The sequence below is a fragment of the Stegostoma tigrinum genome, chromosome 7, assembly GCF_030684315.1.
Source record: "Stegostoma tigrinum isolate sSteTig4 chromosome 7, sSteTig4.hap1, whole genome shotgun sequence".
Lineage (NCBI taxonomy): Eukaryota > Metazoa > Chordata > Chondrichthyes > Orectolobiformes > Stegostomatidae > Stegostoma > Stegostoma tigrinum.
The window spans coordinates 7267527-7282796 of NC_081360.1; the positions used below are offsets into that span (position 1 = coordinate 7267527).

The following is a 15270-nucleotide window of genomic DNA, read 5'->3' on the forward strand; positions in this document are numbered from 1 at the left end:
CAGTAGCCAAGGATGATGGAGATAAAATAATTTCCATAGCCCAAAACATACTATGCCACAACACACCTCGTAATGATAAAATTCTTAATTCCAAATCAATTTAACGGCTATTGCAAATGAAAATGTAAAACCACCTGTGCCATCATCTGTTGTGAACAGATAAGAAGCTTGCAGCCAAACAAAATATGATCGAATTTTAGTTATAACAAAATTATTTTATCACTGAAGCAAATTTAGATTTCAAGAAATAACAGCATAAACATGTATCATACAAGTAAGTCTTTTCTGATGCACTTCTCTCAATAGTAGATGAGCCACACACCTCTTCACTGAAACGTTAAGGGGCTCTTCCTAACATTGTGCATTACTCCTAAATATGGTACATTTAAGTCTCTCATTTCCTAATTTCATTTAAAGGTGGGCAAGCTCCAACTACCTTGAGTTATCTATGTATTTCCAATGTGCAACTCATGTTTTGAAGTGGAACTCCTGAATCATTCAAGACAAGCTGCTCTCACAATAACAGTAAATGGAATGATCAACTTAAAAATATGCAAATTTACCAAATAAATGAATGTTATACAAATTCTCTTTTTAGCAAAAAAAAGCTAATATCAGTGATTTGACAGCATTCACTTAAAAATCTGAAAGTTTTCCAGCAATGTGGCACACTCTAAGATTTTTGTTTTAAATTTGCTGGTTCAGACAGGTTGACAGTTCTGGATGAAGTGGAATTTGAACACAGATCACCTAGTTCAGTGGTTGGGACATGACTACTCTAGCACAAGCCAAGATAATTATATATTTTCTAATCCGCGTGCTCAGAGATGTTATTGTGCTCACAAAAAAAAACCAAAGAACTGCTGTTGGGGCTGCACGGTGGCTCAGTGGTTAGCACTGCAGCCTCACAGCGCCAGGGACCCGGGTTCATTTCCAGCCTCGGGTGACTGTCTGTGTGGAGTTTGCACATTCTCCCCGTGTCTGCGTGGGTTTCCTCCGGGTGCTCTGGTTTCCTCCCACAGTCCAAAGATGTGCAGGCTAGGTGGATCGGTCATGCTAAATTGCCCGTAGTGTTCAGGGGGGGTGTGGGTCATAGGGGGATGTGTCTTGGTGGGATGCTTCAAGTAGCGGTGTGGACTTGTTGGGTCAAAGGGCCTGTTTCCACACTGTAGGGAATCTAACAAAAAGATGATGCTGGAAGTCAGAAACAGAAATTGCTCCAAAGACTCGGCAAAAACGCCAGTTCTGAAGATGGGTCACAGGACCCCAAATGCTAACTCTGCTTTCTCTCCACAGATGCTGCCAGACTTGCTCCACTTTTCCAGCAATTTCTTTTATGTTACTACACACATTTGGAGCATGTGACCACCCCACTCCCAATTCCTCTGCCACATCTGCTCCAAGATGGGGTGTTCCACTCAACTTCCCAGACGTCCTCTTATTTCAAGGACTGTAACATCCCCTCCCCGCTTCAGTGATCGAAAATGCTCTCGACCGCATCTCTTGCATTTCCCGCACCTCTGCCCTCACATCCCCTTCCCGCAACAAAAACAAAAAGACGAGATCCCCCTTGCCCTCACGTATCACCCAACTAACCTCTGTATTAAACGTATCATTCTCAGTCACTTCTGCCACCTGCAATCCAAATTCTGAGCCCACAACCAAAGTTATATTTCCCTCCACACCCCTATGTGCCTTCTGTAGGGACCGCACTCTCCACGACTCCCTCATCTGCTCCACACTTCCCACTAGCCCCACCACCCCCGGCACCTTTCCTTGCAAAGGCAGGAAGTTCTACACTTGCCACTACCCTCCAGCTAAGATATCAAACAAGTCATCCACATCACACAGAGGTTCACCTGCAAATGGTCTATTGCATCTGCTGCTCCCGATGTGGCCTCCTCTACATCGGCGACACCAAGTGGAGGCTTGGAGACTGCTCTGTACAGCACCTGCTCTCTGTTCGCAATAAATGACAACTTCCAGTCACAAACCATTCTGACTCCCCCTTCCACTCCCACTCCCTCAGTTACCTGCCCATCCCGGGCTTCCTCCACTGTGACAATGACATCACCCCGAAACTGGAGGAGCAGCACCTCATATTCCGCCTTGGGGGCCTCCAACCCAATGGTCTCAATGTGGACTTTACCAGTTTCAAAATCTCCCCACCCCCGGCCTCATCCCATGATCAACCCTCCCTCTCATCCCCGCCTCGTTGACCTGCCACAGCCTGTCCATCTACTCTCCCACCTAACCGTCCCTCCCAACTCACTTACCAATCCCCACCGCTGCCTACCTGCACTCACCTATCACCATCCCATCTACTGTCCCAGCGCCATCCCTCCTCTCTCCCCTATTTCTAATGAAGGGTCGTGAACTGAAACGTCAACTTTCCTACTCTTCTGATGCTGCCTGCCCTGCTGCGCTCCTCCAGCTCCACACTATGTTATATCTGGTGAGGAACCTCTTATTTTTCCCCATTATCTGAAGCAAAGGGTCGAAGGGTTTTTCTGACAGTTAATAGTATTCACTACAACGCCACACAATGCTGTGATGATTGAGACCAACAACGGTACTTAAATTGGAACAGATCTCAAAGCGAGAGATTGGAAAAATTATATTTCTTCAACTGTATGGGTTGCAAGAGCTTGATTGACTTTCAGCTTTCCCAAGCTACAGAATAATATGTTCTCAACTGACAACTTGTTCCCATGTTGTCAACAACAGCAATATAATGTGGACAATTTTTCTGTTAACTTTGGTAACTCAGTCTCACGGACAGCAAGTCATTACTACTTGGCAATTCTTCATACATGAGCCCACTCAACGTACGCATATAAAGTTTCGACTCCAATTCTCATTTGATTGCTACACAAACACTTTGTATACAGGGTTTATGTCAAAATCACAACTCTTAGCTCTTACTTGTCTATTCTCAGTTCATAAGTGCAAAAGCCAAATCACCAAGACTAAGATCAGCTAACATTGAAGATGGATTAATATAAAAAACTTGTATTTCATCATAAAGTTATCACGGCACATTGTTTGACCCATGGAGTCTATGCAGGCTCCTGCAAGGCAATCCAGTTTGTCCCATTTTCCACTCCATCCCCATCACTCTGCAAATTTTGTTCGGCTGTCCAACCAACTTCCTTTTGAAATCAATCATCTCTGCCTTCGCATCCTGATCAGCAGCCATCCCACATCATTATCACTCACTGCGCAAACATGCATTTCTTTGCAGCCTGCTGCATTGCTTACTAAAATCCTAAATCTAAATTCAGTCCCAGTTCCATGCTTTTCCTTGTTTAAGTTATGTGAACCTGCCACAACTCTTGTACACCCTCACTTATTCCTTCAATCTCAGGTCACTCCAAAGCATTTTACTTCTGCTGAGGTACATTTGAAATAAAAACAAAGTACTCATGAAACTTAGCAGATCTGGCAGCATCTGCGGAAAGAAAACCTGATTTTGTATTTTGAATCTGGTACGACACCTCTTTAGACAAAAAGGTACAAACCTCTTTCGGGGGTATGTTTGAAATGGAGTCTCTCTTGTAATGCTGAAAAGAAGAGGGCATATTTTAAAATTAGAGCTAACAGAGATAATGTCTGAAAGCACTTTCACTCAAAAAAAACTCATGAAATACAGAATTACTTGAGCAATACAAGGCAGCGTTGCCTCAAGTTCAATTGCCATTTCAAATTCCACTCTGGAATGAGGTGTTTTCCAAAAGGCAGCAATGACCAATATCATGGGAGAAGAAACTGCTAGCATTCACGCTACCACTTGTTATCCAGTTACTAAAGGGCAAGTATTTTTGTTAGGTAAAATCAACCATGATGCTTATGGTGTAAACTAACTTGGAAATCAGCAGTCTACAAATTGAGGCCAGGAGGAGTTTTCCAGGGGACGACAAAATAATCTCTCAGTTGGTCAGGAAGATAAAAACTGTTAAACTGTTTACTTTGCAGTTAACTAAACCAACAGTTTAATGTTGATTTTGCGCAAGCAGCTGACAAGATGTTAACCCCAAAGTCCCTGAGCATTTAGGCATCTTTGCACTGATAGCTGCCGCAGCTAGCATGAATTTCAACATCAAGTCTTACACTTTGGGAGGAGAAGTGTGAGACAAACTGCTGAGGAGGAGGATGCATTGAATTTGGACTTGCACGCTAGGCAAGTACCCTAGTGTTGCTGCCTGGCTTAGTGTATTTTCAATATTTTGTGTTTACTTTCATCTCTTGTTGCTTCGATTCTCATAGTCATGGCAAAGCTCTTAGTTTGACTTCGGCTAAAGGTTAACAAGATTTTCACTCATAAATTGACCAAGTAACACTGAGAAATGAAGCTGCCTATACAGTAAAGTACACCTCAGAATATGTACAAATACTTGAATCAGAGAGAAGAAAACATCATCTTTATAGAGGAAGTTATCCATTTCTTTAAAATTATAATAGATCCTTTGAACCTATCGTGCATTGTCTGTCTCAACATAACTTTCAAACAGTTCAGACATGTAGATAGAGTAGACAGCCAGAGAATTTTTTCCTCGGGTGGAGGTAGCTATTACGAGGGGGCATAGTTTTAAAGTGAGTCGAGGTAGATATAGGGGAGATTGTCAGAGGTAGGTTCTTTACTCAGAGTGGTCAGGGCATGGAATGCATTGCTGTAGAGAATAGTGGAGTCTGCCTCATTAGGGGCATTTAAGTGGCTATTAGATAGGCATACAGATGCTAATATAACGTAGGAGTGGAGGTTAGACAGACTTTAGGATTAGGGTAAAAGTTCGGCACATCATGGACCAAAGAGCCTGTACAGTACTGTCCTATGATCAATGCTCTGTTCATTCAGCAAGTTACCTTACAGCTGATTGCCTTTTAACATACATTCCCGAGTTTTATCGCATCAAAAGCACTTCCGTGTGCTGACATTTTGCTGCAAGTCACGTGGATAAACAGGCACTTTTAAAGAATTCAAGTTATTTGTGTTAAGGACTAAATGAGTATTGACTATCAGTGTTAGTTGAAGAAAATGATGCTGACAAAACAATGGAGTCAGCAAAAATGGTTATACTAGATCAGGTGGAAATTTGACAGAAAGGATAACGAAACGCACAAAGTTATGACAATTATCCAGCTGTGTTGAAGCCTCAGGTCAATACACATTCAATAACCTGCTCTGAAAACTCTGCTCATTTATTTCCAGCTGTGTTGAAGCCTCAGGTCAATACACATTCAATAACCTGCTCTGAAAACTCTGCTCATTTATTTCCAGCTAGGACAAATTCCACCACAACATCTGACACAACCCATAACATTGTAAATAAAACAATAAGCAACATTCCAAATAAAGTTAATGTTAAGAAATCTCAGATCTTAGAGTTAATCTTTCCCGGCACCTTCTCTGTAGCCGTAGCACTATACACTGCAACGTCCTATTACTTTGATGTATTTATGCAAGGTATGATTTGTCTGGATAGCATGTAAAACACTGTTGTGCATGTGGTAATATTAAACCAAATCAAAAATCCTTTTTAAAACATTGAGGATATAAATGTGGATCTGCATGCTTGCTAAAATCTGGCCAGTTCTTTCATAGAATCCTTTCAGTGTGCAAACAGGTCATTTGGCCCAACAAGTTCACTGGCCCCCTGAAGAACATCCCACCCTGGCTCATTCCCCTACCCTGGCATTTCCTCCATGTCTAACCCCACCTAACCTAAACATCCCTGGACAACACGGGCAATTTAGCATGGCCAATCCACCTACCCTGCACATTTTTGGACTGAGGGGGGAAACCGGAGCACCCGGAGGAAACATTTTCCTCGAGCCATATTATGGTCAAACATCAAGATTCATCAAAATCTGTCCATTATTTGTCCAGATATATTGTTTGCACTCAAACAGACCAACAAACCCCAGCAAAAACATCTCTCTACCTTCAATGGCAGAGGTAAAAGTACACTTTCACATTGGCCACTTAAGGCTGCATTGGTGTGCATGTGCACTATTTGTGGACAGGTTGATAAATCATTGAAGAAACAGGCTTAGTATGGTCCTAGTTTCAAGGTCACTTTGGAATGGAGTACAAAGAAGAAAAGAGTCAAAGAGCAAAACTGAATAGACAATTCAATGGTAAGCCTCAGAAATTTGGCTAGCCTTCCTCAGTGTATCATTTGTGTAAGATACTCAGCAAGAAATGAATCAAACCTTCAAAACGATTCCATGACACACTTTCTATTATTAAGCCAACATTCCCCATTAACAGCTGTTAACCCTCCTTGCCAGATCATTATCAACTCCTTTGTCTGTTCAACTGTTCTTCTCTCCCTTTGGGCTCTATCCCCACCTATCAATTACTCCCTAACTCCTCCTCCACCCTATCTTCAGCATATAAACCAACATTTTCCTAGCTACCATCAGTTCGGAGGCAGAGTCACCTGACCCGAAACATTAGCTCCGGCTTTTCCTCACAGATGCTGCCAGACCTGCTGAGCTTTTGCAGCAATTTCTGTTTTTGTTCCAAATCAAAGCACAAGTTCACCGAATAGGTGAAATAAGCAGTTTTAGAACAGTCTAGAACAATGACTTTAGAAGAATGACAGGAGACCTAATTGAGTGCTGAGGCATGTTACTGGGAACCAACAAAGTAGACACAAGTGGAAACAACCTGGAATAAGAGGTCAGTTTTCGAATAAGGGGAAGCAGATTTAAATCAGGGATGAGGAGAAATTATTTCTCTCAAAAGGGTCTTGAATCTGTGAAACTCACTGCCCCAGAGTACGGAGGATGTTGGGACACAGATTTTAAATTCGTAATGGGTTGAAGGGTTATGGGGAGCACGCCAGAAAGCAGCGTGAAGACATAGATGGGATCAGCCGACATTATACTCAATGGTGCATGGGGCTGAATTACCTGCTCCTGCTCTTGGTTCTTAGGTTACTAAATTATTGCTAGTTTTGTGGCAGCTCAAGATATGAAATCCTGTTTCTGACCAGGTGCCCTAGCCAAGTATTATGGACATGTGCTAGATTTGGTGGAATCCCAAGAAGTATGCATGATTATTACAAGCAATGTACAAGGTGCATCAAACAAGAATAGGCAAAATAGTGTTTAAATCAAAGGCTCAGTGTCAATGCTGTCAACAGTCACATTAACAAGTGACTGTCCACCAAGGAAATTCTGTGTCATGGATTCAATGGGTCTTTGTGTGTTGATGAGCCTGATCCTTGACACATCTCTCCAATCACATATTTGTCTGGCATTTCCAGGAGACGGAATTGATCATTCACACTCCTTTCTCAAGTTCTTGTTTCATACTTGCTCCTACTGACCAGTGTTCCAAAAGAAATGTGCGCCTTGGTGCAGGTGTTTCCTCCAAGTCAGTTTCTTCTGAACAAAGGTCTCCCATGTAATGACATTTATAGAACAGAGAACATAATAGCACAATACAGGCCCTTCGGCCCTCGATGTTGTGCCGACCTGTCATACCGATCTCAAGCTCATCTAATCTACACTATTCCATGTACGTCCATATGCTTGTCCAATGACGACTTAAATATACCTAAAGTTGGCAAATCTACTACCGTTGCAGGTAAAGCGTTCCATTCCCTTACTACTCTGAGTAAAGAAACTACCTCTGACATCTGTCCTATATCTTTCACCCCTCAATTTAAAGCTATGCCCCCTCGTGCTCGCCGTCACCATCCTAGGAAAAAGCCTCTCCCTGTCCACCCTATCTAACCCTCTGATTATTTTATATGTTTCAATTAAGTCCCCTCTCAACCTTCTTCTCTCTAATGAAAACAGCCTCAAGTCCCTCAGCCTTTCCTCATAAGACCTTCACTCCATACCAGGCAACATCCTCGTAAATCTCCTCTGCACCCTTTCCAAAGCTTCCACATCCTTCTTTTAATGCGGTGACCAGATGTTGCATTTCTTGAGGGAAGCCTTCAAGGAAATGCTTCCTTTGTCCTCGTTTCATTTCAGTGCCTTCCTTGAGTTGGACGAGGATCATTCGTTTTGGCACTCAGAACTCCAACACCATAAGCATGTGGCTGGCCTAGTAGACATGGTTTCGGATGGTCATTGCCTCGACGCTGGTGCTATTAGCTACTCCAAGGGCATTGCTGTCAGTACACCTACCCTCCCAGCTGATGTGGAGAATCCATCTCAAACAGCACTGATAGTATTTGTCAACAGTCATGAGGGAGTGTCCATATGTAGTCCAAATTTCTGAGCCTTATAGAAGGGTCAGAAGGATGGCTGCCTCATACACAAGGATCTTGGTACCAGCACAGATGTCACACTCAAGACTTTCATCCTCAGGCACACGAAGTTGAAGTTTGAAGATTGCATAATATCTTGAATCTCTGCATCAATGCCAGCTTTACTTGAGGGGTAGTTTCCCAACTAAGGGAAATACTCCACATTTGTCCTTTGATCTTACTGGAGGGATGGGCCAGAAACTTGGCCTGGGATTGATTGGTAAAGAATTCGAGTTTTGATCTTGAGGTGGAGAAAATTCTCAGTTTGCTACTGCGAAGACATTAAGTAAGGCTTGAAGATTCTCTTCTGAGAAAGCAGAAATAATAGGGTCATTCATACATTGAAGTTTCACAAGCAAGGTCGGTGCCATTTTCTTTTTCAGTTTTAACAGGTTGAGGTTGAAGAGTTTCCCAGTGCATCCTACAGACAGATGCCTGCACCAGAGGCATTTAATCTTGACAAGAAGAATGGTAGCAATGAAAATGGAAAAACGCATGAGGACAATGACCATGCTTGCTTGACCTCAAGATCTCGGTCATACCATCAGTGGATGTTGTTGCCAATATCTTGTCATGGAGGAGCCAGAGGATATTGGTAAATTTCATTGGACAGCCAGCCTTTAACAGGGTCTTCCACAGCACTTTGCCAATAACTGAATCAAAAACTTCAGTCAGACTGAAAACCACCACATCAAATAGTTGGTATAGAAGAGAAATCCAACTTGTTGGCAAGGAACTGCAAGTCATTTTTCTCAGTCCACCACTGGTTCTTCATTATATCTTCATCTTGGATGTTTGAGGAAACCTCGGGCAGAATGGTGGCTCAGTGGTTAGCACTGCTGCCTCACAGTCTAGGGGCCAGGGTTTGACTCCACCCTTTGGCAAACACCTATGTGGATTTTGACCATTCTCCCCATGTATGCTTGGGTTTCCTTTGGGTGCTCCAGTTTCCTCCCACAGTCCAAAGTTGTGAAGTGCAGGTGGATTGGCCAGGCTAAATTGTCCGTAGTTCCAGGGATATGCTGTTCAGGTGGATTCACCAGGGGAAATGTAGGGTTACAGGGACAGGGTAAGGTGATGGGTCTGGGTGGGATGCTCTTCAGAGGATCAGTGTCGACCTGATGGGTCACATGGCCTGCCTACATACTGTAGGTAATCTAATCTCCTCCTTTCCCTCATGAATCTAACTTTCCCAGGAATGGAGAGCTTTCATTTTCATGTCGCTAAGGTCATCAGAGAGTTGTAAATATGAAAAGCTGTTCTTAAAGATGAACATTTTTAACAACTATGATGCAATTGCTTGGGCTTCAGCCAAGCTCTGCATTGTACTGTTAGATAAGGCAAAGTGAATCCCTTGTAGTCCCACTTCCACACATCAATTAGTTCATCTCTACACTTCTCCTCTGCTAAGCTACTGACCCTTTCCCATACTCCTCATAGGTTCAAAATTACAAGTGCTACGTAGTTGCCATCCACTAGTCCACCGCATTCTACCTTGCTAGACCCAATGACTGTCCCACTTCGCTCCCTCCACACCATCCAGCCATTCCATGAGCTCTGCTTCCCCCTCACACCACCTCAACTCCACAAAAACTCTACTTCACTTTACACCATTATACACCTGTTCCAGCATGAAGTCCAAAATTCACCAAGTTATCCTCACAGCTGAGTGATTCAACATCAAGCCAGAAATAACCCGAATAGATTCTACTCAGGATAAATTACACTTTTATAGCACATACCAATAACAGCTCTGATGAAATAAGTTTCATTTCATCAAACCAGAGTGCTAAATCTGAAATGAATCAGAACTGCTGATCATGTGCTAAAAATGACAGGTGCTTTGGAAGAATAAAACAATCAGCTACATTTTCACATACTCAGCTGCAGCCAGTCAATAGATAGAAGCATAATCCACCTTATTAATACGTGGAGTTTCTGCAAAATTGGTAGGATGAGTCAAGCAATAGCCTGGACATTCATACTCACAAACGTACCTTAAAGACAAATTGCCAAATGTCACCAGGCTTTTTGTTATGTTCTACCACAGTGGCATCTCAGATCCACGCAAGGTGACAGCACAGTGAACATAGTCAAAACAAAGTTTCCCTCGCAGCTCTCAACACTGGTTCCGGACTCTGGTGGCACAACGTCCAAATATAGCAAGAACTGGACTAACTACATAAGTGCTGTGGCTAAAACAGCAGGTCAGACTCAAGCAATCTGCAGCAAGTAATTCAGCTCCTGACTCCACCGTATACAGGGCGCAAGTCAGGAGTGTGATGGAATATTCTCCACTTGTCTGGACAAGTGCAGCTCCAACAGTCAAGAAACTTGACACCATCCAGATAAAACAGAGCCTCTGTTTGGCACCATACCCACAAGCACATTTGCTCCCTCCACCGCTGATACTCAGTTGCAGCAGAGTTTACAGCCAACAAGATGTGCTGCAGAAATTCACCAAGAGTTCTTAAGTGGAACCTTTAAACCTCAACATTTAAATCACCCAGAACATGGCATGGTGTACGATAAAGCCATGCAAAATCTGGCGAGGCCTTGGACAGGGGGACAAACCATTCCCAATATTGGAAGAATCATAAATAAGACTGCACATCGTTGTGATAATTGGCAAAAAAACACAAAGGAGACACAAGGGAAAACTCTTCCACAGAAAGTAGTTAGGATCTGCAACACACATCAGTGTGTGGCGGTGGCAGGGTTATTTGAGGCATAAAGTGCATACTGGATTACCCGAAAAGGAGCAAGATGCCAGGACAGGTATATGCTGGTAATGTCCAGAGTCACAAAGAAAAACTCAACTGATTGGCAATTGAAGAGAAAGGGATATCACTGCAGGTGCTCCCAAGGCAGAGTCCTAGACCCAAACTTCTGCAGCTGTGCTGTTCGACAAAGCTACTGGTATCGTTTCGAAGAGTTAATAATAGAAAAGATGAGAAAGAATCAATGTATGTGGTGTGTTTGGATTTTCAAAAAGCTTTTTGAGAAAGTTCACAGAAAAGATTATGTGTAATATCAAGTACATGGGTTTGCTGATAGAAAATTAGTTGGCAGGTAGGAAACAGTAAGTAAAAGTAATGGCACTTTTTTCACAGTGGAAAGCAATAGGAAGTGTGGTATCTCAGTGATCTGTGTTGAGAATACCCCAGCAATTCTCAAGATTTATCAACGATTATGAGAATCGAATTAAATGTAAGATACCTTAAGTTTCTTGATGACAAAAAATTAGGTGGGATTGTGATCAGTGAGACAAATGCAAGGAGGCTTCCATCTGATTTGGACAAGTTGAGCGAGTGGGCAAATGCAGTACAACATTGAGATCTTGGTAGCATTGTGGTTAATATCCCCCTCCTGTCACACAGGAAACTGGTGTTCAAATCCCTGCTGGGTAGTCATTACCATTAGGAGCAGCATGGGGGCTCTGTGGTTAGCACTGCTGCCTCAGCACTAGGGACCTGAGTTCGATTCCACCCTTGGCCAACTGTCTGGGTGGAATTTGCCCGCACTCCCCATGTCAGCATGGGTTTCTTCCAGGTGCTCTGGTTTCCTCCCACAGTCCAAAAAAGTGCAGGCTATGTGGATTGGCCATGCTAAATTGCCCGTAGTGTTCAGGGATGTGTTGATTAGCTAAGCTATAGGGGAATGGGTCTTGGTGGGATGCTCTGAGGGTTGGTGTGGACTTGTTGGGCCGGAGGACCTGTTTCCACACTGTAGGGATTCAAATGACCTATGCATATGAAGACTGCCATTCTGTTTTTACAACATAAGTGGATGATAGACTGGGAAATGCAAGGAAACACCATTGTAGACAAGCCAATGAAGGCTGACGTGAAGGTGCAGCAAGAGGTAAGGAAGTCAAATGGTATGTTGGCCTTCATTGTAAGAAGGTTTGTATGAGACCACAACTTGAGCAATTTGCATAGTTTTGGTCTCCTTACCCAAGAAAAGATATATTTGCCATAGTGACAGCAAGCAATGTTCACCACACTGATTCCTGACATGGCAGCTATGTTATCGTAATCATCATTTGGGAAGACTGCATCTGTATTCACTGACATTTAGAAAAATGAGACAGGATCAATTTTAAATCATACAAAATTCAGATACAGTTGGATAGACTGGATGTAGGGAGGATATTTCCGCTGCCTGGACAGTCTAGAACGAGGTGCTGCAGTCTCAGAAAATGCAGGCGGCTATATTGGCTGAAGAGAAATATCTTCACTGAAAAGTAGTGTACCTATGGGAATCTCTACCACAGAGGCTATGAAGATCAATCACTGACTATATACTTAGGCAAGAAATAGGAGATTTTGATAGTTTTCTAGAAGTTAAATTTGAGAAGGGGATTGGGGTGATATAAACAAACAATCAGCCATGAACATGCTAAGTGGCAGAGCAAGCTAAATGAGCCTGCTCATGTTCTTATTTTCTATGAATGCTGCAACTACAACTGGTCAGATGTTAGCAAATCTGTTGCGAGTAGTATTATTTCCCAACTCTCCAAAGCCTGTGCACATGCATCCAGGATCAAAGGTTTTGCTGAGAACTCAAGATTTCCTTGAGGAACACTTCTTGATTTTCAGTGCAAAGTAACGACTTTACTGGCAGCACATGGTTTACTTGTATAAATTGCACAAGTCAAAATCAGATAGAATCTCTACAGCTTGGAAAGAAGGTATTAAGCCCATTGACTCTGCACCAAACCTTCAAAGAGCACCCTCCTCCTCACTACATCCCCATAACCCCACACTTATGGCTAATTCACCTAACCTGCACATCCTTGGCAGGTGTTCGAGGACACCGGAAATCGCAGTCTCAACTCTGCACGTAGGCGGCTCAGACCAACGCGTCGTCTGTCTGTTGACTCGAGGCAACAACAGCATTCGGCAGCTGAGGTGATCAAGCAGCCTTCTTCAGGGACAGCACTGCTTGCTCAGAACGGAGACGGACCTAGAAAATGCGGTTCAAAGAAAGCTTGCCTTACCATCACCTGGTTGGTTCGCCGCGGCCAACAGGCATCTCCCTCAAGCGCTAAGAACAAACAGATTAAATCTAAACACTCAACAAACCAAGCTAGCCTGATGGAACATATGCACAATGCAAGACTCGCCAGCAAACAAACGCCCGCAAAGATGATCGACCCTCATCGCACGCGAACTGTCCTGGCTGAACGTCAATATCACTGCTCTAAGTGAAGTCCGTTTCGCAGACCAAGGTTCATTGGTAGAACATGGTGCAGGCTACACTCTGTTCTGGTCTGGCAGAAGCAGCACCGACAACAGACTCTCAGGAGTAGGTTTCATGATCAAGACGACTATCACCGACAAGCTCCAAAGCCTACCAATCGGCCACTCGGATCGCCTCATGACCTGGCGACTCCCACTATAAGCCAACCAGTTTGCCACTCTTGCGTCTACGCCCCCACACTGCAAACTGAGCCCACAGTCAGAGAAGCCTTGTACGACCAGCTCAAGTCTCTCCTCCTGAAAGTCAGCACGAAAGAAACTCATCGCTCTAGGTGACTTCAATGCAAGAGTGGGCAATGACTCAGAGACATGGCCCGGAGTCCTAGGTCGGCATGACATTGGAAGCTGCAACGACAACGGGAGGCTGCTTCTGGAGCTCTGCACAGAACTTGGACTGGTGGTAAGAAACACACTGTTCCAACAGAAAGCAAGATTCAAGATGACTTGGAAGCATCCCCGATCCAAACATTGGCACCTCCTGGACTACGTTCTAGTGCACCAAACGGATAGAACGGACATCCTACAGACCAGGGATATGCCGAGTGTGGACTGCTACACAGACCATAGGCTGGTACGGAAGAAACTAAGACTAGTAGTCAAGCCAGCGACAAAGAAGATGGGACCATGTTCCAAGAAAATCCACGTAAGCAAGCTCCGCAATCTTTGTGACGAATTCCAGTCCAAGCTAGAGGAGAGACTGAAATCCAAGGACTCATCAGACACAGATGGCAACACAGGAAAGACATGGGACCACCTGAAGTCTGCAATGCGAGATACAGCTGTTCAGGTGGCTGGATACACTTCTAGGAGGAAGAGAAACTGGTTTGACGAAAATGACACCAAGATACAGTCTCTCCTCCAGAAGAAACACTCTGCCCATCAGACTTTGCTCTCCAGATCTGACGACAAAACAGCCAAAGCAGAATACAGAGCTGCATGCAGTACCCTGCAAGCCAACCTCAGAACAATGCAAAATGACTGGTGGTCAAAACTGGCAGAACAAACACAGCAGTATGCAGACACTGGCAACACCAGAGCTTTTTATGAGTCTCTGCGCACCATGTATGGACTGAACCGCCAACTTCAGGCCCCTTTGCGCTCTGCTGATGGTGCCAGTTTGCTTACTGACAAAGAAGCCATTATGGGGCGACGGACAGAACACTACAAGAACCTCTTCGTGGACAATCACCAAGTACAAACAGCGTCCATCGAGAGAATCCTGCAGCAGGACATCAGATCCAAACTCGACCGTCAACCAACGCTGGATGAGGTTCAATCCGCCATCTCTAAGCTGAAACTCCACAAAGCCCCCAGTATCGACGGAATCCCTGCAGAAGTATACAAATTAGGAGAAGCTTAGCTCCTGAACGAACTCACCAACCTATCTGCACTCTGTTGGGAACACGGTGAGGTGCCAGCTGACCTACGTGACTCTGTGATTTTCTTATACAGGGAGACTAAGGGTGAGAAATCGGACTGTTCTAACTACAGAGGTGCTACTCTGCTGTCTACAGCCGCGAAGATTCTCCCCAGAATTCTCTTGGACAGACTGATCCCCACCATTGTGGAGGACAACCTGACAGAAAGTCAATGTGGTTTTAGAGTGAACAGAGGCACATCCGACATGATCTTCACACTACGTCAGCTTCAGGAGAATGTCGTGAGCAGAATGTTGGACTGTACGCGGCATTCATTGACTTCACCAAAGCCTTCGATACCACCAAAGCCTTCGATAC

At 44.0% G+C, this 15270-nt stretch overlaps 1 protein-coding gene across 2 annotated transcripts in view; it reads right to left on the minus strand.

Moving 5' to 3' along the window:
- The window catches only part of LOC125453943 (protein FAM117B-like), a 222987-nt gene that overhangs the window by 156873 nt on the left and 50844 nt on the right, over positions 1-15270 (minus strand). Inside the window, exon 3 of one of the 2 annotated variants that reach the window (XM_059647023.1) lies at positions 3522-3563. The exons of the other annotated variant lie outside the window; for it this stretch is intronic. Coding sequence (XP_059503006.1) covers positions 3522-3563 — 42 coding nt within the window. The remainder of the gene's footprint in view (positions 1-3521; positions 3564-15270) is intronic. 2 annotated transcript variants of the gene reach the window in all.